The sequence below is a fragment of the Natrix helvetica genome (assembly GCF_964273705.1).
Source record: "Natrix helvetica genome assembly, chromosome: 6".
Classification (NCBI taxonomy): domain Eukaryota; kingdom Metazoa; phylum Chordata; class Lepidosauria; order Squamata; family Natricidae; genus Natrix; species Natrix helvetica.
Window position 1 is genome coordinate 818,784 of NC_138553.1, and position 26,410 is coordinate 845,193.

Genomic DNA, 26,410 nt, shown 5'->3' on the forward strand with positions numbered 1-26,410 from the left:
GTAGCAGCTGAAGGTTATTTCATTCATGGGCTGGCAAATTGAAAGCACAACGTTACGCAACGCAAAGTGCAGAGGGAAAGAGGGCCATTTAAGAGAGAGAGAGAGAGAAAGAGAGAAACTGGCTCAGAGCAATGAATCCTTCAAAGAGAATAAAGTCCAGAGGAACTGTGGAGCAGCACAAGACCAGTTTAACGGCAGACAATCTTCCAAAGTCAGCCAGTGTTTAGAGCCCCATTTCTCTACCTTGGCCATTTTAAGAGAGGTGGACTTCAACTCCCAGAATTCCCCAAACAGCATCAATGAATCTTGGCTTTTGGCCGTCCAGCCCTCGTTGCTCTATCGGAGGGCACCCCAAGGAAATCCATCCTTTCCCAGCAAGATGGACCCCAGGAGCAGTTTTGGCAGAGAAGCAGAGAAGCCCAGCAGTGGGAGAGGGCAGCCGTGCCCAAGTGAAAGGAAAAGAAGAAAAAAGAAAGGAAGAACGAAAGAAAGAAAGAAAGAAAGGAAAAGAAGTCCCAGAGAAGCACAAAGGAGGGCAGGAGGCCTGCAGATCCACCTCAGAAGCAGACAGAACCCACAGATTGATTTATCTCTAATTAAATCAACATGGTTACTATATTTTCAGTCTAACTGAAATGAACCACCTGGGCCATTGTAAACAGACTTTTTCTACAAAGTTGTCCGGTGTTTAAAGTAGTGTGTTTCAGGAGAAGGAGAAAGAGAAGGGGGTGGAGAAGGAGGAAGGAGGGGAGAAGGGAAAGGAGGAGGAAGGAGCAAGAGAAGGAGAAGAAGGAGAAAGAGAAGAAGGAGTGGGTGAGAACATGGACCAGGAGGATGAGAAGGGTAAGGATAAGGAGGAGGGGAAAGAGAAGAAGTGGTAGAGAAGATAGATAAGGAGGAGGAGAAAGAGAAGAAGGAGGAGGGGAGAAGGGGAGGAAGGAGAGGGGGAGAAGGGGAGGAGGTAGAGGGGGAGAAGGGGGAAAGGACGAGAAGGAAGAGAAAGAGAAGAAGCGGAGAAGGAGGAAGAGGAGAAGGGATGGGGAAAGGGGGGAAATGTGGTTTTCTTCCCTTCCACTGTTGAAAAGGAGTCTACCTTTTGCCTTGTAAGGGAACAACGGTGCTTTCGCCTTTCGGGTCTTTTCAGCAGGGAGCTCTGAGTACTTTGCCTGGCCTGGAAATTGAACCTTCTCTCCCCCCCCCCCCAACCTCCAGAGAAATGGTGCATGGACAGAGTGCTGGAAGGAAAGCTTGCAAACAAAACTCCATGAAGAGCTATAAACTTGACTTGACTTAGCCTTCAATCTATCTCTATTTCCTGTAGTTTTCTCTTACTTCTCTAGTATCTTCATCTTACAACTTTTTATTCCTTTTCTGATCTTTGCATAGTGCTGTTTATCTCCCCAAAGGGAAGAGGCGGTGGGGACGTAGGTCAGATGAACACAGATAATATATATCTGGAATCCACATGCAACAGCTTTCTTTACCGAGTCACCTCATTTTCTGAATTCGCACAACCTGCTCCTGCTCCCTTCACCCTAGGCCACCCGGACAGAAATCGACCAGGTTTGGGGTGTGTTGGGTGTACATTTTTAGCTGACCTAGCCACAATCATCTGGGTGGCCACAAGAGGGCAGTGAAGATGCAGTTCTGGTTAAATTTTGCTGCCATCTAGTGGTGATTCAGATTTTGGCCCCTTGAATGTATGAATCAGCCAGAGACAGAAATAGATCTGGATTTGGAAGCAGAAGGGAGAAAATAAGGAGCAGTGTTAACCCTGGAACAGACGGTGAATAAACCAGATTTATTCATCAGCTCCGTCTTTAGTTCTTCCTCATGAGACACAGCAATTGTCCCATCGTCTCAATTCTTGTAAAGTTCCTTATCAACACAAGACCTTCAAGAAAGTCTGGGGGCCCTCAAACCCCCAACTCAGGCCGGGAGTGGGTGGGGGGGGAGTCAGGTGGATAACGAAGAGACAACTCCCCCCCCCCGGGGTTCCTCCTCAGCACATTTCCCAGGAGCCAGCCTGGCACGGAGCTCTCCATGGTCCTGATCGTTCTGGCATCTGCCACTCTCAGCACCCATCCTCCATCGGTTTCTGCTTTTGATTTATATCTTTACACATTTACACGGATGGCCGTCTGCCAAGGCACTCTGGTAGCAAACAAAGACTCAACCCAGAAGCAAAGTCACCCTCCATTACAGGGATAGGAGGGAAAAGAGTTGAGCCCCTAAAAAGAAAAGTCCTTCAAGAACAACTTTTATAGGCATTCTACGTCATCCAGGACATGGTTGACCCAAAGGAGCTGTTTCCAAAAGGCAACTGGACTTTCTTGGTGTTTTTTTTTTCCCTGGAAGACATTTCAATTCTCATCCAAGAAGCTTCTTCAGTTCTCAGAACGTCTTGGATGAGAAGCGAAAAGTCTTCCAGGAAAAATCAAAGGAAGCCCCGTGGACTTTGGAAAAAAGCACCTTTGGGATCTCAATAACAGCATGAGGAGAGATCCCTGCACCCACGCTGGAGCTCCACGAAGACCCCCGCCCCAGTGCCCTGGAGACTAGCCAGGACCTTTTCAAAGGCTAGCAGTTTGGGGGCTGTGCATAGCTCAAGTTAGAGGCTGCTCCACAAGGCAGGCCTCAAAAGAGACATCCGTCCCAGGAATAGGACAGGAAGGACAGAATATAGAATAGAACAGAGTAGGAGCTGTAAGGGACCTTGGAGGTCTTCTAGTCCAGCCCCCTGCTCAAGCAGAGATCCTATCCCATTTCAGAGGGTTGGCTGCCCGGCCTCTTCTTGAAAGCCTCCAGTGAGGAAGCGCCCACGATTGCTGGAGACCAGCCGTTCCACTGGAGAATTGCCCTTAGGAAGTTTCTCCTTAATTCCAGGTTTCACTGAGAGCTGGAGCAGGCCAGGAACCATTGGATTCCCTCCTTGATGTTTCTTTCCGGTGCAGTGAAAAGTTCAAGCAAGAGGGAAAATTAATACTAACTCCACGGAAGAACTAATTCGGTCCAGGCTGATTTCCGTGAAAGTTGGGGGTGATGCAGAATGCTCCGTCTGCCAGGAATCTTCTTCCCTTGTTCCTGGAGGAAGAGGACATCAACTTTCCAGTCCCCCCCCCCAACCTGGCTCTGAGAAGATGGCTCTCTCCAGGAAGGAATCCCCTCCGTCAGCAGGCCGCCCGTGATGGCCATCTTGGAACAGATGGCGGCTAATCAGTTCCACCATGTAATCCATTTGCTCCCTGATTTAGAGAGCTCAGTGCCTTGGTGGCTCTGCCAGCCAAGTTGGAAGCCGAAACTCATTTTGGCAGCTGCACCTGGGCAGAAGAGAAGAGGCTGCAAGCAGAGGGGGGGGGGTCTTCTGGGGAATCATTTGGGGGGGGGATGTTGAGAAGGTGGCGGAGAAAAAGCTGCAGTGGGAACTAGGGGAAGCCAGTATGTAGACCAGTGTTACCCTTTGAAGATGGGTGGACTTCAACTCCCACAATTCCCCAGCCAGCTTTGAATTCTGGGAGTTGAAGTCCACCATCTTCAAAGGGCCAAGGGTGAAGAACACTGATTTAGACCACTTTCAATCTGGTTCCTCTAATGCACAGCGTTCAACCTTGGCAGCTTTAAGACTTGTGGACTTCAGCCCTCAGATGGAGAGTCAACAGCCCCCAGGTCTGGAGGTGGTTGGTGAGGAAGAGGAGGGACAGCTGGGCCCAGTGTCTGATGCATGGATGCATAGAAGGCAGAGGCGAGGAGAGCAGTGGAAAGCAATGGGCCGGTCCTTGGGACAGAAGAGCCACTGCTGCTAGCAAAGCCCCACCTTAGATCTGGGGGTACAAGGCAGGGGCGGAGATGAATAGATGTGACAGACGGACGGACTTGTTAGCCTGAGAGAGAAACGTTTTGCCAGGGCAGTGGGCATGCCTCATAAAGGAATCTTTGGAGTTCACATCAGAGGGTTTGTGGTGTTTGGGGAGCTGAACAGGGACTCTGCAATAGCTTGACAACAAGCTCACCCAATGGGTGGGATTGGCATCTAATGCCATGCCACCGAATGCCAATCTAGGTTAAAATTACGGCAAGTCTGCTTACCCAAAGGCTGCCAATGCAGCTGCTCCGTATTTCCCTGGCTGATTCAGTACGCTCTGTGCGTAATGCGAATGCTTTGGAGGCCGGCACTGTTCAAACTCAGGTGCATACATGCCGAGACCCCTGTATGTGTGCGTGTCAACAAGCCAAGATGGCAGCCACAACCATGGAATGGCAATCCGGACCCTCTTTAAGGGGAGCGTTTGGGGAGGGCGCAAAAGCTCCCCCTCCCCGCCTTTGCAAGTGGAGTGAAACTCGCCAGCCGTTCCCTCCTGGAAATCAGGCGTTTGCTGTCAGGAGAAGCGGCTTGATGGGTTTTCTCAGGTCTCTGGCTGCCTCTCCATGGGAACGGGCGTCTCCAGACCCCCCGAGCGGGTTTTCTGCTCTCGTCTCAGCTCCTTCAGGTGCTTCGCTCAGCTTTCATTGAAATGCAGGCGATAGATCTGGGCAGAGGTTCTGAGGGCCCAAAGAGGACATTTCTAGAATCCAGTCCCTCCCCAGCAACCCTCTGGAAGATGAATAACAGAGTCACAGAGCTGGAAGGGACCCTGGAGGTCCTCTAGCCCAACCCTGGGAGTTGAAGTCCACAAGTCTTAAGTCGCCAAGGTTGGAGAGCCCTGAGCATTCCAGACAAGTGGATGTCTAGTCTCTTCTTGAAGACCTCCAGAGATGGAGCCCCCACAACCTCTGGTGGCAAGTCGTTCCACTGGTTAGTTGTTCTCACTGTCAGGAAGTTTCTCCTTAGTTCTAGGTTGCTTCTCTCCTTGATTGGTTTCCACCTGTTGCTTCTCGTTCTACCCTCAGGTGCTTTGGAGAAGAGGTTGACCCCCCCACCTCTTCTCTGAGGCAGCCCCCCCCCCCACAATACTGGAGGGCTGCTATGATGGAGACTTTGGTTCCTAAATCCCACCGTTGGGAGGCTTTCTTTGCCCCCCCTCCTCCCATGAAAATCTGCGTCTTCCGTGGGGCTAGGATGATAGGGGAGCCCCACAGACATTTCCAAGTGCTTTCAGGTTGCAGTATTTCAAGGCCTCTTAACCGTATTTGGTGTGCCTTTGCACTGGTTTTCATGAATTCAGTTTTATGTGTTGTTTGCAGATTGCCCAGGGTTACAAATTTTCTGAACAAATGAATAGATAAATAAATGCATAAATAATATGACTCCACTCCCTCCCATGGCAACATTTGCCATTACCACACCCCCAGAAGATCCTCTCCTCTCCTAAGGCTTTGAGACTGCCGAATGCAGCTGGGGGGAAGGCCAGTTCCCCCTTCAGCAAATGGCATCTCCCTAGATCCCTCCAAGAAGGACCAATCAGGCCGATATCCAACAGGGGCAGTTAAATAGTTCTAAAGGAACCACAGACAGACTCAAAGGAAAAGGCCCCACTGGCTCCTCATCCATCTCTCTCTCTCTCTCTCTCTCCCTCCCTCCCTCCCTCCCTCCCTCCCTCCCTCCCTCCCTCCCTCTCTCTCTCTCTCACACACACACACACACACACACACACACATATATCAGATGGTCTGCCTCTAAATATGGAGTCTCGTCATGGCTGGCTGGGTTGACAGCCACCTGCTCCAAGGGGGGCTCATCTAATTTAAATTTGTAATTGGCTTAACCTGCTTCTACGCCACACAGGAGAGAGTATGATTAAAGGAAGGGAAGAGCAGGGAAGGAGAACAGTAGCTGTGAGAAGCCTCCCACAGGCCCAGCGCAGGGAAACCAAAATGAAGGCAAGCAGCCTGGACCCCTGGCAGAATTCTCAGCCTGCAGAAGACCCCAGGCCCTCCAGGAAGGGGAGAGAAAGAAAGGGAGAGGGGGGAGGGAGGAAATGAGAGGAAGGAAGGAAGGAAGGAAGGAAGGGGGGAGGGAGGGAAGGAAGCAAGGAAAGAAGGAAAGAAGGAAGAAAGGGAAGGAAGGAAAGAAGGAAGGAGGGAATGAGGGAGGGATGGAGGGAAGGAAGGGAAAAAAAGCCAGTTACCGCCCAGCCTGCAAGGTGAGCAAGAAGGCCAAGACCCCCGAGGGTCTCCTCCAGAGAGTAACGCAGCCTCCTGCATGCTGCAACTGCCCCAGATGTCCCTCTGCAGTTTCTCTAGCAGCCCTTCGGAGCCTTTGAACTGATTGTGCTGCTCTGTTCTTGACTGGGTGGATCAGGCCCACTTTCTTGCCCCCCCCTCAGGAAGCCCCCCCTGAAGGCCTGACCATAGCCGGAGGAGGCCAGGGCAAAGCAGGGCTGAGCTACCCCAGTTGTTTCGGCACAATGCCTTCCCCAAACGCTGGAGTTGGAATGGACCTTAGAGGCCTTGTAGTCCAGCCCTGGATGAGCAGCCTCTGTTCGGGGGCTCCAGGGAAGGAGTGACCTCAAGGGGTGGCTGGCGGCTCCTACAGACAGGAGGACTAGTTGGAATCTGCTCCCTGGCAGATAGATCCTGTGGACTCAGAGCCAACTCCACAGGAGTGAATAAGCCACAGCTACGACCATCATGCTTGAAGCAACCTGTGCCCCTGGCCTACAGACTCAGCTGCCTCCCACCCAGGATGCAAAACGGAGCCTGCTCCCAGCCAAGGGGAAAGGGAACCTCCCAGCCTTGGGGACGACTGAGAAGATGCCGGCTGTCCTCTGAATCCGGAAGAGCTTCCGCCCAAAGCCCAATAGGCAGAGGAGGGCCACCCTCTCCTGGCTGCCAAGTGCCATCGGCCGGCCTCCTCACCTGGCTCCCTCAGGCGGAGGAAGGATGGCTAGAGAAGCCCCCAGCAGCCCCTCTACCCTTCCCACCAGGGCATTCGCCCCCCTTGCTCAAAGAGGGCACTGGGGCCTTGCTGGGGGAGATGGGTGGGAGGGAGGGAGGAAGAAGAAAGGAGGAAGGAAGGAAGGAATGGGGAAAGGAAGGAGGGAAGGAAGGGAGGAAAGTTGGGTCCAGAGGTAAAGACCTCTGATATGCAATCCCAACCCCCCCCCCATTCTCTCCCACACACCCCTCCCCCACTGCCTGAGTCCTGAGGAAAGCAAAGCGTCCCAGGGAGGGAAGGGAAGGGAAGGAAGGGGCTTGTGGGCAGCGTCTCCACCCAGAAGGAGGCCCAGAGCTTCCCTCTGCCCCTCCTTGGCCTGCTGGGACGCCTGAGGAAGGCAACCAGGCCCACTTGGAGGTTGAGAGCAGTGGGGAGAGAGCAGAGCCCTGGAGAGCCGGCTTTCCATCCCCAATGGCTGCCCAGCCCTGAACAGAGAAGGGGACCAACTGGCCTTCAGGACTCCTGAATCCCAATCCTGGGAATCTCCAGCCCCCTCCCCAGACAGGTCCCAGATCCCCTCCCCCTCCCTCCTCCTCCCCAGGCCCTCCCCTGCCCTCTGTGGAAAGCTGCCTCGTCCAACCCCCCCCCCCACCTCCCCTCCCCAATGGTGACCTAGCCAGACCGTCCCTCCCTTCCATTCCTTCCACGACCTGCCAGGCCGAGCGAGGAGTTTTCCCCTTGGCAGAAATCACCATGCTGAGACTTTGCCAAACCTCCCACAAACTGAAGGGCGGCATCACGACTGAAGGCAGAGGTCCAGGGACCGGGGGAGCTGCTGGAATTCCTGCCTGCACCCCTTCCCCAATTCACCCATCCAGGCGGAGCAGCTGGGAAACCACAACCCCCAAGCCCCGCAGACCCCGGGCGCGCTGTCCCCGCAGCCCCCCCCAAATGCCCTCCTGTGGAACTCGGCTCCTGAGCCCTGGCGGCGGGGGAGTGAGCTGGAGAAAGGGAGGGGAGGTGCAGGAAGACCGGGGTGGGTCAATGGTAGGACGTTTCAGGGCTCGGCTTTCTGCCGACTGGCTGCTGGGAAGGGCTGGGAAGACGGAGGGGCTGGGAGGTTGCTCCTGTCCTGGAGGGAGACCCTCGCTGAGCCCCCAGGGGGTCTAAGGGGCAGGGCTCCCCTCCCCAAGCAAAACCCACAGGGAGCCCAGGCAATTGTGTCCCCACCCAGACTGGGGGCTTCAAGGTTTCTCTCAACCCCCCCCCCCCATCAATCAGCCTCCAGCCTGGGTTCCTGGGCCCTTCTAAGGATCTCCGCATTCCAGCCTCCAGCATCTACTGGGCTGGGGGCAAGTGGGTGCACCCCCCCCCCTCACGACACCCAGAGCACTCCGGCTGCAGCCTGTGAACAGCCCCTTGGCCCCCCAGAACTGGGGTTCAAACTTCCAAAGAGACCAGCGAGAAGGTCCTCAACCCTCTTCTTGCCCCAGAGCTCCACTTCCACCTTAGATGCCCAGCCCCATGGAGACGGAACTCCTGCAGGCCCCCATAAACCCAGAGCGAGGAAAGGCCTCCCCACCCCCACAGCAGGGACGCCTTGCAAAGCTGCAAGAGGCAAGGGACCCTCCATGGCCCCTGATACAGCCCCCCCCACACACACACATGCCTTGTAACTGGAGTCCACAGAACCTCCCTCCAAATCCTAGGCCCTTCCAGAATACAAATCCCATCGCTCTTGGCCAGCATGCCCAGTTTCATGGGCGCCTGGGTCACGTGCCCCTTCTGGGACTCCTCTCCAGCTTCAAAGACCAGCCTGCCCCCACCTTTCAAGAAAGACCCCCAGGGCCCCTTAGGCAGCCCCCCCCCCACGCCTCATCCTCTTGGACTCTCAGCTCCACCTTGGCTGCTCTAACCTGCCCAGCGGCTACCAAAACCCCCAGCAAGCAGCAAGGGTTTTTTGGCGGGGGGGGGGGGGCGGACTTCTAAGTGGATGAGCCCTCACCCCCTCCATCTGTGGCTAGGGCAGCCGTTCCAACATGCTGCCCCCCCCCCATTCTTCCCAACTCCGAACCATCAGCAGGGGGGGAGGGGTGGCGGTGGGCCCCCTCTGCCCGCATTCAGGACCATCCCAGCCTCTGCAGAGTGGAGGGAGGGAGGGAATCGGGAATCTGGGGGGGGGGTTGCTGCGCCCCTCCCCCCGGGACTGCAGTTGCGTAAAAGTTTAGCCAGCAGCCATTCCACAAGCGGGATGCGAGGTGGGCTGCACCCGAGGGACCCCTCCCTCCCTCCCTCCCCCGGGCAGGGGACTTGCGCCCACCCGCTCTGGGCCGTCGCTGCGGGACGCGCACCTGGGCCCGGGCGCAGCGCCCCAGGCGCGGCCCGCCGCTCTCCGTGGTGCTGCGCGCCCGACTCACCGTTTGCTGGAGGTCCGGGATGCCGATGCGCAGAACCAGGGCGTTGGGAGCTGGCTCGTCCATCCGCCCTGGCGGGGGAGAGGCCGACGTCTCGGAGGAGCAAGAGCCGGGGCCGGGGGCGGCGGCGGGGGCGGCGGCGGGAGGCGTGATGGTATCATACAGGGTCTCCTCCCTGAGGCTGCTCTCCGTGCTCCCCCCAGGATCGCCGTTCACCACGCCGGCCTGCTGCAGCTGCTGGCAGCGGTGCGGAGACTGCTCGTCTTCTTCTTCTTCTTCCTCCTCCTCCTCCTCTTCTTCCTCCTCCTCTTCTTCTTCCTCCTCCTCCTCCTCCTCTTCCTCCTCGTCCTCGTCCTCCTGCTGCTGCCGCTGCCTCCGCCGCTGCTGCCGCTGCCTCCGCCGCTGCTGCTGCTGCTGCTGCTCCGGAGACTCATGTTTGCCGCTGGCTGGGCTGAGAGGCATTCTCTGCGCGCCGGGGACGCGTGCCTGAGCGCGCGCCTGAGAGTGGGCAAGGGGGAACGGGCAGCGCGGCTAGCGGGCGCACATCAGCCCCTGGCCCGGGGGACCGGCCGGCGGGAGGGGAGGGGGCTGCCCATCGGCGGGGACAGGGGGAGCAGAGAGGGGGGTTGTGGAAGTGACGGGGAGCCCAGGATTGCGGGGGGGGGGGATGTCCAATCCCAGGAGAGGGGATCACACAACAGGCACATTCCGACCCCAGAGAATGGGAGAGAAGAGGGAGTGGGGAGAGAGAGAGAGAGAGAGAAAGAGAGATTGTTTAATAATGGTCAATGACCTCCCCCAAAAAACTTTTCAGAAGTCCCAACACCCCCCCTCCCATGGGGGAAAATAGTCTGGGGTCCAGCCAGCAGCCTCTTCCTTTCCCCTGCCCCAAAGGCCCTAGAAGATGCCCATCTTGCAAGGCGGCAAAGAGTTGCTGAGATGCCACCGGCAGGTGCCCTTCGGCAAGAGGTCCTACTTGGCGTGGCCCCATCCCCCGAGGATGTCAGGCCCTCATTCATCTGAGCATACGCTGAGGGCTTAACTGGGTCCTTGGGCAGCTGCATGTCTGGCTTGGGGTCGGACTAGAAGGCCTCCAAGGCCCCTATTATTCTCTATGTCGCTGGATGCCTATGCCCGCAACCCCTGGCACCTGTACCACCCTCCCTCCCTGGTTCCCTCATCTCCAACTCCAGGTCCCTTTTCCTGCCTCTTGCAAACCGTTCTGGCTCACCAAGAAAGAGCAAGGCAGCGTTTTTAAACCCCTCACTATTTTTGCCATAGGAATCAGGCTGCCTGTTGGCTTCTTGGTTCTATTTACAGCCTTGTGGGCTTTGCCCCCAGAAGCTCAAGGCAGACCCTGCCAGGCTCCCCTTAGTATTGGGAACAGGGCACCAGGCCGGCCTCTCTTGGCAGGGCCACCCAGCCAGTCTCCAATGAAGGAGAATATTTGCCACTCGGGGTTGGCGTGAGGGGTCTTTGGTGCTCACTGAGCTTGGTGGTTTTCTTGCAGACGTTTCATGACCCTACTAGGGAACATCATCAGTGCTGTTACCTATCGTGTTCCCTAGTTTTGGTCATGAAACGTCTGCAAGAAAACAGCCAGGCTCTGACAGCATCAAGGACCTTCTGCTTTTCAAGCCATGGTTTGTAGTTCAGCACAATGGTGGCTTATTTAACCAACTTTACCTGCCAAGAGGGGGCCTAAGGCTTGAAAGTAGGCCCAGGCTCTCCAGCGCCCAGCCTTCTGGGCCATTCTGGGTAATTCCAAGCACATGCCAAGCACCGTGGCAGGCATGATACCCGCACAGAGAGGCTGCCTTTCATCCGCACGCTTGCTCAGCCCTAAACCCCACTGAAATTACATCCTGGGAAGAAATCTGCCTGTCTCAAACAGCTTGGCTGGATACAAATACCTCTGCCTTTCTCAGTTCTCCTTTGCATTTCCCTTGGTTCCTTCTTTAATCCTTGACCAATTACTTATTTCAGTCAAAGGAAACCCCCCACCCTCCCAAAAATGTGGGGAAAGGGTGAAACCTAAGGAAAGGAAGAGAGAGAGAGAGAGAGATTGCTTGGGTTGGTAACAAACTGCGTACGGATTATAGTTGTGTTCATGTATTATTAATTAAATTTATACTCAAAGTTATATCGAATGAATAAGTACATACATCAAACAACCCAGCTTGCTTTTCTTCTGCAATAGGACAAGAGGTTTAAAAGTGTTTCTTCACAACGAATCCCTCCCCCCTCCACTTTTGTTCACAACTGTGCCATAAAACAACACACTTGGAATGTGCCAGGCAGGTGTTTCAGCAACTCCAGCAGCAAAAGAGACATTTATGCTCTCGGCCAACAGTCACTGGGATGTCAGGCTTAATAAAGTCACTGAAGCCCATTTTTGACAGCCATTGAAAGAGTCCAAAATGGACGAGAGCCACCAGAACAAATTTTGATTTAAACTTTTTGGAGCCAATGGTGAAAATGCCAAGGCCAACCTGAACATGCCGGGGGCTCTAACACAACCTGGTTCAACACATTCTTCACGTCTTAGAAAACAGGCTGGTTGAATTGAAGGAGCTAAAGTGCTTGCACTAGCTGCGTTTGTGGGGTAACTACATTGGCATCACGTGCAAACGCTGACAAGGGTTAACCTCTGGTGGCATAGGCTGTTCTCTGCCTCTGGCCCAGGGAGTTGGGGGAAATGGTCATGGGGAGGACGGGGAGGAGAAAGTACTATGTGTTGATAACGATGATGATACTAGAGGAGGAAAAGGAGAGGTGTGGTGAAAGAAGGAGCAGAAGAAGCAGCATAAGGAGGAAGAGGAGGAGGAGGGGAAGAGGGAGGGGAAGGAGAAAGAGGGAGAGGAGGAGGAAAAGGAGGAGGAGGAGGAGGCATCCACAGGGGAAAAAGGTGTGAGAAAGCTGAGCAGGCCCAACTAAGCGCTCTCCTCCTTCAGCTGGGACCAAGAGGCCCTCAGACTGGCCTGAGAACCAGCCGTTTTGGCTTCCTGGCTCAAAGCTGGCACCGCAGTCTGATTCTCAGAGCCGCCGTGAACTGTTCAGCCAGGACTTCTGCCCTTCAGCACAGCTTCCAAGGAAAGCCCCCTCCCCATTCTTTCCTTAGAAGCCCCAGAGCCCAGCTCCCCTGTGCCTCGGCCCAGCAACATGGGTCTCAACTCATCCAATCAACCAGCTAAGCGTGAGCGACAATGGATGGGGCAAGGTTTGTAGGCTGGCCTCCCTTTGGCTCCTGCAGGGCTTCCTTTCATTGCCAAAAGTCGTTTTGTTGAGGCTGCGAAGAGCCAGAGCGAAGTGGCATCTCACAGCCCGCCTGGTGGGAAGGGGGAGAGCAGAGCTTTCCAGCGGGTGAGAAGCCAGGGGGGCTTGGGGAGTTATGAAATGCGGCGTCTTATGTAAGCGAGAACGCGCAGGGCCATTTTCGCCCCCAAGGAACAGAGCAACCTGCCCAACCCCCACTCCCAGCTCAGGAGAAGCTGGGCATGCCCTCGCCCAGGGAGGTGCCGGTGCCAGGGCCCAGCAGGACAGCTGGACTCTCACCCAGGGCCTGAGGATCGATTGCAGGGCAGCGTCCCCTGAGGAAGGAGCCAGGAGCCAGGGGCTTTCTCGGGCACTTCTAGCCTCTGGAGATAAGCAGGAGGAAGAGGCTTCCGTTGCTTGGCTCGCTGGCCCCCGAGGGCCCTTCCGCACAGGGGCTCTGCCCAGGACCCCCAAAGGAGCTTTTCCCCAAAGGCCACTGGGCTTTCCTGGTCTCTTCCTTGAAGAGCTTTCCCTTCCTCTCCCCCAAGAAGCTTCTTTGGTTCTTCAGAGCTGAAGAAGCGAAGGGTTTTCAGCCAAAGAAGCCTAAGAGAGCCCCCTTGCCTCTTGGAAAAAGCTCCTTGGGGCCCCTGAGACCGCCTGCCAGACCGGCCCAGGACTGGCGCAGGTCAGGAGAGCCTCCAGGGCAGGGAGTCATTCTCAAGACTCCCAGGGAGCTTACAAAGATCCTGTGCCTTACAGGCAGCCCTCCACTTCCAATGGAGCCCAGATTTTCTGTCCTTGTGTGAGACGGTCGTTAAGTGAGTTTTGGGCCATTTTACGATGTTTCTTCCCACAATTTTTAAGTGAATCGCCACAGCTGTTAAGTTGGTGACCCAGTTAAGTGAATCTGACGTCCCCCTTGATTTGCCCCATCAGAAGGTCGCAAAAGGGGACTCTGGCACACGGCAACCGTCCTAAATATGAGTCAGTTGCAAAGCATACGGATTTTGATCATGTGAGCATAGGGATCACGTTATTCACACTTACGACCATTGCAGCATCCCCATAATCACGGGATCAAAATTTGGAGGTTGGGCAGCTGATTCATATTTATGACGGTCACGGTGTCCCGGGGTCACACGATCCCCATTTGAGACGATCTGACAGGCAAAGTCAAGGGGGAAGTCAGAACGTCCCACTGAAGTGATTCACTTAACAACTGTGGCAAGAAAGGTGGTAAATAGAGGCAAAATTCACTGAGCAACTGTCTCACAGTGCCAGAAATTTGGGCACAACCGTGGTCGTAAGTCAAGGACTTCCTTTGCCAAAAGGCTTGCCAGGGGTCACAGAGCGGGGAGGGGCTTTGCCCTGGGGTTAAGCTTTGGGGTTCCCCCCCTGGCCCTTGGTGGCTCCAGCTGCACCCGGACTAAGCTGGATTAGCCATGCTGGTTAGCTTATTCATTCGTTCTAAGCGCCTGCCAATCCCTCTGAGCAGCGGCCGTCTGGAAATCCACAGGGCAGCCCGGATTATGGCCCCACAAGCGCCTCCGAGCTGTGTGGATGGACGGGATGGATTCCCCCACAGACCAAGGTTTCAGGCGTTGCAGTCCTGCCCAAAAGGAGAGCCCCCCCTCACCTGTTGGGGGCCTCGGGTGAAACGTCCTAGCCTGTGTGCCCCCGTTGCCCCCCGAGCCCCGGAACCCACAGGCTGCCTTCGCACACAACCCTCCTCCAGCCCAGAGAAAGGCCCACCTGGCTGCTGCCTTGCCAGGCCAGACACCGGAGGTTGATTCAGGCTGCCTTCTCTGCAGCTTGTTGTGAGGTGCCCAGCCAGGACAGCCAGAGCGCTTGCGGTTCAGTGTATCGCACGATCCCAGAAAATGGGCTAATTCGGTAATGAGGTTAAGTGTGCTGTGCGAGTGGAGATTACAAGATTACAGGATGACCAACTTTTAATTATGTGAAGCAGCCCTCGCCTTTCTTCTCCCCTCCCTCCCGCTCTTCTCCAACTGGGTCTGCAACTACAAAGAGACGCTGGGGCCAGGGCCAGCTCCAATGGGTGGGAGGAGGAGGCCAGGGACCATGGGTGCTCCAGAGAGCGGATCTCCTTGGCCATTCCTGAAGGTCTCTTGGCTGAAGAAGGTAGGAGCGGGCAAACCCAGGAAGAGAAACCAGCTTTCTCTTCCTTTCCTGAATGGCTTTTCTTCTAACCTAGGATGGGAATAGGCTGAGAGGGCCCAGCAAGGGTCTCTCAGAAGACGTGCTCTCCTGAAGGCTGTGGCCCAGGAGCCCCCAGGCTCTGACTGGTGATCAGCCAGAAAGACCCACCAGCCGTGTTACTCCTCCAGTGGCCTCATGCCAGATGGCATCTAGCGGGCCTTGTCCTTGAGCATCTGCCAAGGCTGCAGCTGCAGTGGGCCTCTCTTGCCAGATCTCCACCGGGGTTGTGGCCTGCCATAGCCATCTGCTTCCCAAGGGGACTTCCCCAGGGCCTGATCACACCGTTCTGCCTTTCTTTCCCGCAGTTGGCAGAAATGATCCTGCAGAAGGGGAGACAGGATAGCAGTCTTCCAATATCTCAGGGGCTGCCACAAAGAAGAGGGAGTCAAACTATTCTCCAAGGCACCTGAGGGTAGAACAAGAAGCAATGGGTGGAAACTAATCAAGGAGAGAAGCAACTTAGAACTGAGGGGAAACTTCCTGACAGTTAGAACAATTAACCAGTGGAACAGAATTTGCCTCCAGAAGTTGTGAATGCCCCAACACTGGAAGTCTTTAAGAAGATGTTGGATAGCCATCTGTCTGAAACGGTATAGGGTTTCCTGCCTAGGCAGGGGGTTGGACTAGAAGACCTCCAAGGTCCCTTCCAACTCTACTATTGCATTGTAAGGATCCCTGGATCCCTTCCAAGAAGCTGGGAATCTTTTTCAGGCAGAGGGCGCTGTGCACTAGATCTTCTTCTGGATCCACCCCTCCTTCTCCATGGCCCTTTCCTGGTTAGAACGTGGACAGGAGCAGCCTTGGGAAGGAAGGAGGCAAGAGAAGAAGCCAGAATAAAGAGGACCACGTTCTGCCTGGAGATTCCCACGAGTGAGACCAGGTGGCAACGGATGGGTACACCCCAGGACTTCATTTCCTGGGGGGGGGGGGAATTCCAGGCCAGGAGACCAGAGAAACTCTCGGCTGAGGTCCTTCAAGCCTCCTTATAAAGGACTGTTGTTGTTGTTGTTTCTTAATTCTCTCAATTGGATGAAAGCCCACATTGAGGAAGGGCCAGGCCTCAATTCCAGAGGCTGTCATCAGAGCCCCTGGAAAGGGTGCAATTGAGCCTTCGGAAGCATCTGGGGTTTCGAGGGTGGGAAGGTCCAGGATGGAGGGCTTAGCTGGACTTCTTCCAAGCAGGATGTCAAGCTGGCCTGCAGTACAGAGATGTCCCTTGTCGTGTTGTGGGTGACCCCTGAAGGCAGATGTGGGATGACTGGATCTCTTGGTGGCTTTCCATACTATGAACCATGATACCCACCTGGCTGGCTCCAGGACTTGGGGCAGGAGGCACCTTCTTGTGCTGTCCCAAAGGGGCTTTTCCAAGAAGCCACTGGACTTTCTGATTTTTCTTTGGAAGCGTTTTGCTTCTCACCCAAGAAGCTTCTTCAGCTCTGAGTGGACATCATCAAAGGAAAACCAGAAAGTCCAGTTTGCCTACAACCATGACCTGGAGGATTGAGAAGCTCCACAAACGCTCTCTTATGGTGGTGCTCCTCCTTCCTCAGTGGCCGGTGGGGCAGGGGAGGTCTAGCGTTAGGCCCCTGGGATGTGGGGGGCTCAGTGCTTGGGACTGCTCCATCTACAGGAAGCCACTGGGTGAGGTCCTCTGATGGCGCAGGGTGTGGTATTATCACTTCTAGGTCTCCATGCCAGGCCCTTTCAGTGCTGGTCCAGTACCTGGAGGCTAAGGGGAGGAACAGGTTCCAAATCAGCCCTAGCAAGATGGAGGGGCTTTGGACTTTTGCCCCCCAGAGCTGTTTTTGACTTTTGATGGGGTTGTACTTTCCCAGACAGAGCTGGTGCACAATTTGAGCTTCTTCTGAACTTGGCACATCCTGTTCTTGGTGCTCTCTGAGCTTGGTGGTATTCTTGCAGGTATTTCATGACCCAACTAGGGACCCTTATCAGTGTTAGAAGGGAGGGGGTATTTAAACAGAAAGCAAGTTCCACTCCCTTCTAGCATTGATGAGGTTCCCTAGTTGGGTCATGAAACATCTGAAAGAAAACATCCAAACTCAGAGAGCACCAAGGCGCCCAGAGAGAAGATTGAAACACACAGCCAGACTTTGCAAATAGGCAGGAGGGGTGGGAGTAGGAGGAGGTGGAAGAAGGAGGAGGAGGAGGAGGGAGAGAGAGACAGAGAGACAGAGACAGAGAGAGACACACAGAGAGAGAGCGTTCCTGTATCTGGGCCGGAGGGCCTTTAGCCCTCCTTCTTTCCTAGGGAAAATCCTCCTTTCTCACAGGAGGGTCAGAGCCTCATGGCCTGATTTTTCCATCCTCCAGGCCCCCAGGTGAGAAACGCTGTCAAACATGCAAGTCCGCCAGTCTCCTGCCTGAAGGTTTTGTCCCAAGGATGTCGCAGCCAACCGGTTTCACACAACTTGCTCCTCTGGTTACCAGTTCCGCTTCCCTCCGTTTGCCAGTGTGCACCCAGCGGGAGCCCCCTCCCCCTCGCCTGTGGGAAGGGCACCCAACGCTCCGTTTCCCGGCTTTCAGAGCAGACCCAGAGGGAGCCCACTAAGGACCTAAAAAGCCATCACGTCCGTCCCTCCTTTTTACTTTGCCTTGATGGCTGCAGGCCGCCTTCTGCCGACAGAGCCAAGCAGTGGGGGGGGGGGGTGTAAGTGGGGGCTGTGTCACCTTACGAGAGACTTTATTTTACTGGTGGGAAGGGAAGCTGAGAGCTGGGTGTCCTCTTCTCCCTCCCAACCAGCCCCTGGAGTGAAGGGCCCAGCCGTCCCTCTAGCAGCCAAGCCCCCTGACCACACACAGATTACCCCCCCCCCTCTATTGTGGGGAAGGGCCTGGGCATTGCCAGTTTCAGGAGAAGCCAGAAAAGCTCCCCCGACCTCCCAAAACCGGAAGAGTCTGCTCTCAAGGGAGGAAGAAGAAGCTGGAGGGGCTCCTCACAGCCTCAGAAACATCTGGGCTCCAGAGTGGTGGGGAGGACGTGTCTGTTCCCCCCCCCCCAGGAGATCTCCCACCCCACAACAAGGAACACCTGACTCTGTTCAGCTTCTACAACCAGCTGGACTCAAGGGAAGCCGAAGTCGGCCAAATTTGGAACAGAGCAGAATAAGGGCACGAAGGGACTTTGGAGGTCATCTAGTCCAACCCCCTACTCTGGCAGGAAACCCAGGGCCATTTCAGACAAACGGCTGTCCAATCTCTTCTTAAAAACCTCCAGGGATGGAGCAACCACAATTCCATTGGTGAATCATTCTCACTCTCAGGGAATTCTTCCTTCGTTCCAGGTTGCTTCACTCCTTGCTTAGTTTCTATCCATGGCTTCTTGTCCTGCCTTCGGGGGCTTTGGAGACCAAGTCAAGCCCCTCTTCTCTGTGGCAGCCCCTCAAATACTGGAAGACTGCCATTCCACCACAGGCAGCCACCTCACTTGGAAAGGCCAGGGCCCTGAGCTCCAGCACAGTTATGCTCCTGTTTGCAACTCAGCACAAGCTCCCCAGGCAAGTGGAAAGAAATCTTTAGCCGGTAGGGAAAGGGTTGGCCTCCGAACATGCCAGCCCCAGGGAAGGCCTTGGCCCCCCATGTGGCCCCCTGAGGTCCTGGGTTCCCCTGCAGCCGGGGGAGCCCATCTGGTGCCAGGGGGGGGGGTCCAGGGCAAACCTGACCCAGGTGCCCTTTAGAAGGAGGAGACGTCAACAACTCCCATGAGGCTTCCTTCCCCCAGCTGCAACCTCATCCTTCCCTTTGCAAACCCTGTGGCTCGTTTCAGGCTTTGGGGCACACGGAAGAAAAACCCTATTCCACCAACAGGCGGGGGGGGGGTGCGGGGGGGGGGCTTCCGAATCCAACCACAATCCCAACCGCAGGGTTGCAAATCCTAATTGCTCTGAGACGATGGCTGCGTTCCCACACAGGGCAGGAGGCAAACGGCTGGAGCCCCGATTGGCTGGTTGGGCATTGCTGGCTTGGGGAAGGGCAAGCCCCTGGGGTCTCCCCACAGCCCCCTGCTCAAAGCCCCCTTCTGGCCCCTTTCACTTGCGGGTGGGAAAGGCCTCCTCCCTGCATCCCTTCGGGGCATCGTGATTCCCACAGCTTCCCTTGGACTGGCTTGCCTGGGCTCAGCCGGACTCTGCCAAAGACAAAGCACCCGCTCCTTTGGAAGGGGCAGGGTTTGGAGCTTGCCAGTGGTGCCGGGGACTGGAAGCCCCCTCTCCTCCCTCTGTCCCTTTTCCACTTTCTCTCTCTCTCTCTCACTCTTATCCTTTTTCTTTCTCTTTCTCTCCTTTTTCCTCTTGCTCTCCTTTCTCTCCTTTCTCCTTTTTCTCTTTTACTTTCTGTTTCTCTTTTTCCTCTTTTCCTCTTTCTCTCATTTTTCTTTCTCTCTTTCTCTTTTCTCCTTTTTCTCTTTCTCTCTTTCTCTCTTTTTCCCTCCTTTCCTCTCTCTCTCTCTCTCTCTCTCTCTCTCTCCCCCATCTCCCACCCTCTCCCTCCCCCCACCTGTACCCCCTGACCCCTGGCTCTTAAGCCTAGAGCCGAAGCCCTCTGCTTTGGAGCTGGAGATTTGGGGGCCGTGGGGGGGGGAGCCAGATTTCCAGTGCAGAGAAGAAGAGTGAAGGCAAAGCTGCAGCTGTCACCATAGGAACCCCGGTGAATATGCAAACCTGAGTAACCATAGGAACCTGGGCAGCATTGCTCAGCAGCAGAGGGACCGGGGCATGTCAGGATGTGGTCCCCGAGCCTGGCAGACACAGGAAACGTGTCATTGCCCGGTGGAAGGATTGAGATGGCCGAGGATGCCCTCCTGGCCCACCACGTGAGAAATGCCCACGATTCATTGGCAAGAGGAGCACCTGCTGATCTCGTGCCCATTGGCGGGGTATTTTTGGGGCACCTGTCCGGCTCTGTAGAGGGCGAGAGGCCAGCTCCACCCTCTAAAAGGGGTGACTGAAGGGGAGTCCAGAGCCCCTTCCCCTCCATTCTTGCCAAGGTCGTCTCTTCATCTGAAAGGGCCTTCTGGGGGGCACCCCAAAATCTCAAGTAGACCCCAAGCTCCTCTCCCATCCCCAGTTAGGCGAGGAAACTAAGGCTGAAGGATGTTGAGCCACCCAGGTGCTTCTCTCGGCCTGAGTCTTGGATTTGAAAAAGACCACCCTCCTCTAGGTTGGGGTCAGGAGGACCGGAGCAGGCAGAGCCCAGTGTGGGGGGGTTCCTCTTGAAGGCCCCCTATTGCAACGCTTACTTAAAGGGCTGACTCCCCCTGGCCGAGGGAAGGAGGGTGTGGGGGCCATCAAGTCAAATCACGAAGAAAACAAGTCACCACAAGAAAGAAAGAAACTGAGCATCCTAAGCAGAAGATGGAGGGTCTTCAAGATGATGATTCAGTTGTGCTATTGTTGTTGATGTGGCATCTGGCCTGGCTTTGAAAAGGCTCCCTGTGAATGCCCAGGATTTGATTCTTAGCAGAGTGTGAAATAAACCATCCACTCTAAAAAGGAAGGAAGGAAGGAAGGAAGGAAGGAAGGAAGGAAGGAAGGAAGGAAGGGAGTAAAGTCAAGATGGGATCACAATTCGGAGGCTTGGCAACTGACTCATATTTATGACGGTCGCAGTGTCCTGGGTCACGTGATCCCGTTGTGACCTTCTGATGAGCAAAGTCGACAGGGAAGCCGGATTCACTTAACAACCGTGCGACTGCCTTAACAAACGTGGTGATTCACTTAACAACTGTGGCAAGAAAGGTTGTAAAATGGGGGGGGGGGATTCACGTAATAAATGTCTCGTTTAGCAACAGAAATTTGGGCTAAACTGTTGGTCGTAAGTGGAGGACTACTTATATAAGCCAGTAATAAATTGAATCAATATTAGCAACCAGCCGATGGAACAGAAGTTGCGGGAGCTCCATCACTGGATCGGGTCTCCTGCTCAAGCAGGGGGTTAGACTAGAAGACCTCTAAGGTCCCTTCCAACTCTGTTATTCTGTGTCCTTCGTTTAGAGCCCCAGAGGTTCAGCCATGTGCAGAGCCCCCTGTCTGGAGGAGACCCAGAAGGAAGCCCCATGGAGCTAAATGGAGCCAGCAGGGGATGCCAACGTTCTCTACGCTTTCCACTGGCGCCTGGCGAGCCGAGTGAGAGGCACTGGCTTCTGTGACGCCCACCTGCCTGGGGAGGGCTTTTCCTGTCGCCCGCTGCCAGGGAAAACATGGGGACACATAAGACCAGGCGGCACGTTTTATAGATAAGCCAAACAAGGTAATGTTATATGCTAATCGAGTGACACATTATGCATTGCACGTCGTTAGAGCAGTAACGTTAACTTTCGACTTGGTTAAGAAATAAACCTTGTCTGCACTTCTGTTTTCCTCAAATTCCCAGAGGGAAAAGGAGCAGCTGATCTCCGTGGCTTCAGATTTAGATCTGTCTCCTGGGAAGGAGGCCCTCAGGACAACCATCAAAGGCTCCCCATCTACAGAATGGCAACATCGCAGAATTGCAGAGCTGGAAGGGACCTTGGAGGTCTTCTAGTCCAACCCCTCTCTTCTCAAGCAAGGAGGCCGTATACCAGGGGTTTCCAAACTTGGTGACTTTAAGACTTGTGGACTTCAACTCCCAGAATCCCTCAGCTAGGATGTCTTAAAGTTGACTGCTTTGGAGACCCCTGCCCTGTACCATGCTATACCCCACTATACTATATCTAAGAGGGGAATGGGCCCTCTCTTAGGCCAGCCTTAGAGATTGCCTGGGTAGAGCCCTCTCTGCCCTTCCCCTCCCCCACGCATGCTTTATTCTTCAACAAGTTAGGTAGAACCCCAGCGGAGGCTCTCACAACCACCCTGCAAAGCAAACCTTCCTCACCATCAACGTGGGTACATTTCTTTGGGGTTCAGTTCAGGAACAACTCCTACTGGCCGGATACGCTGATGATTCACGAGCATTGTGTGCACTCAGAAAACCAGCTAACTGTGCAAAGAGATCATTCTGTGGTGCAAAGGCAGAGCAGCCATCTGCCACACAAGGGAGGCCACGGAGGGTCCACGGCAACCCACCACTGCCAAGTCACCACTGCCAACTCGCTGCGGGCCAATCATTAAAGAAAGGATGACCAATGAGGGACAAAATAAAATGTGAATGACAAAAATTAAAATATCTTTGAAATTACTTTAAACCAGGGGGGTCAAATTCAAGGCCTGCGGGCCGCATCTAGCCCACAGGGTGCTTAAGCCTGGACCCCCCAGGGCCGGCCTGGAAAGAGCAAAGGAGGAGCCTGTGGTGCTTCTTGTAGCAAAAATGGAGGGGGGGGCAGACACGCACAGCCCCCTCTGCCAGTGGTGGGCTCCTAACTGGTCTACTACCGGTTCACTGAGTGGGCGTTTTGCTCCAGTGACCCAGGCCGCCATGCCACTACCGATAGGAACCCCCCACCGCCCTGTGCCCCATTTGGCCAGCAGGTGCTGCAGGGGGCCGCCCAGGCCGTCTCTCCCCTCCTCCGGCCGGCCCTCAGGGGAGAGCTCCAATGCTGATCCAGTTTGACCCCCCTGTTTTAAATAATTAGGTCGAATTGTTGAATGGTCCTGCAGCAATTTGGCCGTAGCGAGTTGATGGTGGTGGCCGTTGGCTGCAGCAAGCTGTCCCATTCCGGGCACAGGTGGGGCTCAGGCCAGGTCGCCTCTGGGACAAGAGAGCTTTGCAAGGTAAGGGGGAACAGACAGGGGTCTTCATTTCCCCCCAGCAAAACAGGACCCCCTGGCCTTCACCACCCGTTCCTTCAGGGACGGCAAGGGAATCCTCCCCTGAAGCTCAGTGGCCGTTTTTGAGGGCAAGAAGCCAAATCGCAAGGATGGGGAAAAGCAGCTGTGCCCGGCCCGCAGGGAGACAGGAACAGCTGTGTGGAGCCAGTCGGGAATTCCTGCCTGAAGGAATGTGCCGGGCCTCTTCTCGCCTTGCCTGATGTGAAGGTCAAGCAGGAACCTTTGAAGTGGGATCCAGCGAGGGATGTGGACCCCTGGGCAACATCTGGCAGGGGTCAGTGTTCTTTGCCTTTTGAGCATTCCGTCCACCTGGAAGCCCGTAGATATTGCGCAATTGTCCGGCTGATTTTTCATGCCAAGAGGTGGCTGCTCCACATGGAGCTTTATCTGCTCTGTTTACACTCAGGCCAGATGTTCCCAGGAGAAGCCGAGCAGGACCTGAACCCAGCCAGCTGCCCACCCTGGAGTTGCGGAATCTGTCTCCAAGTCCCAAGGCTCCCTTAGACGGCCATGGTGGGAAGGTCTTCTTCCTCCAGTAAACAGTCCCTGCTCCCCCTTCTTCCTCTCCTGATCCCATCTCACAAGATCCTCTTTGACCGTAACCCTCCTTCCCCAAGGGCAGAGCTCGGGTTACACACCTCTAGCCAGGTCTTGGCTGTTTTTGACACCTCTGGCTTGGAACGAACCACTGGCAGTGTGTGAGTGACAGATCGGAGGATAGGAATGAAAGAATCTGAGGAGGAGGAGGAGGAGGAAAAAGAGGAGGAAGAAGAAGAGGAGGAGGAGGACCGTGGAGTTCTTAGGGCTCTCATTACCTAGTTTATTTTTATTTATTTATTTATTGGAATCTGTCAAACAAGAAGAAGAGAATGAGAATAAGAGAATAAAAATACAATGACAGGGAAGATGGCCACGTTAGTGCACTTATGTACGCCCCCTCTACTGACCACATAAGTATGAAGTAAGGTTCACGGAAGTCCATTTGTGACTGAAACTGTGAAAATAAGTAGCTGAGACAACCAAAACATCTGCAAGAAAAGAACCATGTTCAGAGAGCCTCAAGGACCCTGCAGCCCCCTCCTCCCCCCCCTACAAATCCCACTCCCTTCTAGCCCCAATGATGTTACCTAGTTGGGTCATGAAACGTCTGCAAGAAAACAGCCAACTCAGAGAGCACCAAGGAGCCTTCATTTCAACCCTGAGCTACAAACATTCTCCTTTTTTGGCAGGAGGGATTTACACTCCCTAGAAAGCCCAAATAATTGTTAATGGAGATCAAACAAAACCCTGTAAGATACAAAAAGGAAGAAGACAAGAATGGGCGCTGTCTCCCCTCTTGTTAATTCTGGTTCTTGAAAATTCTGGCTCAAGGTAGAAGACATGGAACTAAAGGTTTAAAAAAGAAACTTATAAACTAAGAGCTTTTGCAGATGACTTGGAAGATCCTTTAAAGATCAACATTGAAATATTAACAGACAAACTAAAAGAATTTGATGCATTAGCAGGTTTCAAGATTAATTGAAGATGGAGATGTGAAAATGGAAGATTAAACAGAATTGATGAATAAAACAGGTTTTGAGATTGAGAAGGTAAAATATCTGGGTACCACTTTGACAAATATGAATTGTATGTTACTCCAAAATAAGCATGTTAAGACACGGAATGAAGTTTTAAAAAAGGTCTGTTAAGAAGGGAGAAATTACAACTGTCATTGCTGAGGAGAATTTGTGTGATAAAAATGAGTGTCTTGCCTGAAATGATGTTTTCTTTCAGACAAAGCCTGTTTTGACAACCGAGGCACCATTTAGACGGAGGCAGAAGGAAATATCTAAATCTGTATAGAAGGGGTGGGGAAAAAACCCACGCGTTAAATATAAAGGGCTACCGAATGCAAAGGAAAACGGAGGATTGGGCCTACCTGGGCTGAAACGGGTTTGGCAATCTTGCTGTTTGGTTTGGAAGGACGAGGGGATGTTGTTGCTGAGAAACAGAAAACCCTGGGAGTTAGGAAGACACATCCTGAAATGATGGGTGGCATGGATATTTGTGGAACAATCAAACCACGTGCATTTTAAAAACGGTCCACGTTAAGAAGATGTGCACGTTGAGAAGGTGGCTGTGCCCCCAAATACCCTCGTGGCTCCCCAAGACAAGAAACATTCTGCAGGGGAGAACTAAGAGGCCAATAAAAATGTCTCACTCATTGGGACTTTGTCAAATTAATGTACAATAAAATCAAGAGAAGAACTGGTGGTAGAGGAATATAGTTGTCAGTGGTTATTCCTTTGCAATTATTAGAAGGATTTAAGCTAGACAAAACAATTTATGGTTTTGAACATCAAAACACTGAATTTGAAATAGAATTGTTTACAAATGATGAATGTCGAATCACTAAAACGTGTAAAGTTTTACTGAAATTTGAAACAGAAGAAAAACAAGTGGAAGTACATAGGATTGAAGGTTTTGGTTATAATATACAGACGGACCAATGAGAAAATAGGTGGATTGAGGATTGAAATTTACACTGTGTTAAAATGATTTTAAATAAAATGAGCTACTATTGATATATCTCATCAGAGGAGTTGCCTAGAATGCATAGGCACACATCAAATTCATGTTGGAATTTCATGTTTGGGAAATGGGTTAAAAAAAGGAGAAAATTCTGGATTCAAATACGTGCAGTGATTCAGAGGATTTTAAAGATTAATATGCAACTGAGACCAGACGTTTGATGTACAAACAGTTGGGGAAAAGTTACAGAAAATTGGTTTTTTGTACATGATAAATGCAGTGATATCATTGCATAGACAAAAATTGGAAAGTTTTGGTATTATTCCCAATGGAGGGATGGTTAGTGAAGATGATGGAATTTGCAAAGGTGAACAGACTTGACCTCTTTGATGAAAGAAAAGACAATATCTACATTTATTGCTAACTGCCCCTTATGGACTTTTGTGAGCAATATGAAAAAAATGAATTTAAGATTTAGAGTTTTAATAATTAAATACAACAGACTATAGAAAAAAGTACGTTGCAACCATTGAATAATAACTCCTGTAAACCTCTTTGCAACTTTTCCCCTTCTTTTCCTTTTTTCCTTCTTTTCTATTTTAATTTTAACCACCGCCACCCTTTCTCGCAGATGTAGCTTTCTGTTTGACTTCTTCCTTTCCTTTTCCTTTCCCTCCTTTCCATTACGGAGTTATATTGGTGAGTTGGCCCTGGCAGGAGAGAATATGTAGGGACGTTGGGCCTCGGGGAACCCAGGGGTGACGCCAGAGGGGAAGGAGCTGGGAAGCAACCTAGAACTAAGAAGAAACTTCCTGGCAGTGAAGTGGAACAGCCTGCTTGCCTCCAGAAGTTCTGGGAGTTTTGAAGAAGAGATTGGACAACCATTTGTCTGTATAGGCCCTAACCCTAACCCTAACTAATACAGGGTTTCCTGCAGACCTCCAAAGCCCCTTGCAGCTCTGCTCTTATTTTCTATTCCACCCCCTCCCCTCCCATTCTTGTCTGAGGCTCAGCAACACGAGGAAACAGAAATCTGCCCAGACATGGTGCGCAGCCCTGGCAGAACATGCACCGCCAAATTCACATCTGAAGACATAAGCTGCTCACTGAAAGAAAGTGGCACAGTACAAAGTAATTATTCTACCATGACCGGTAGACATTTGGCTCCCACTTAATATATGTGTCATTCATTCATTCATTCCTTTTTAAATGCTGTCCATCTCATCGATACAGCAACTCTGAGAGGCTTACAAAAGGATCAAAACATAAAAATTAAGAAAGAATAAAGACTAAAACCCCCGCAGGATAGGTGACCTTCCCGCTACTCCATCAGCCACCCCCACCCTGGTCCCAAGGCAGGTGGCCATAGCCGAAAAGGCTCTTTTTCCCGGACTCTGTCCAATGAAATTCTTTGGCCGATGGGATACCAGTGCTTT

The 26,410-nt window shown here is 53.3% G+C and overlaps 2 protein-coding genes across 7 annotated transcripts in view; one reads left to right on the top strand and one right to left on the bottom strand.

Moving 5' to 3' along the window:
• Window positions 1-26,410, top strand: part of LOC309394511 (nucleoside diphosphate kinase 6-like) — a 435,625-nt gene that overhangs the window by 259,814 nt on the left and 149,401 nt on the right. The gene's annotated exons all lie outside the window — the stretch shown is intronic.
• The window catches only part of SHANK3 (SH3 and multiple ankyrin repeat domains 3), a 241,380-nt gene that overhangs the window by 191,510 nt on the left and 23,460 nt on the right, over window positions 1-26,410 (bottom strand). For all 6 annotated transcript variants that reach the window (XM_081957745.1, XM_081957744.1, XM_081957742.1 and 3 more), the window contains exon 2: window positions 9,232-9,816. In XM_081957745.1, the coding sequence (XP_081813871.1) occupies window positions 9,232-9,690 (459 nt within the window). In that variant the 5' untranslated portion in view covers window positions 9,691-9,816. The remainder of the gene's footprint in view (window positions 1-9,231; window positions 9,817-26,410) is intronic.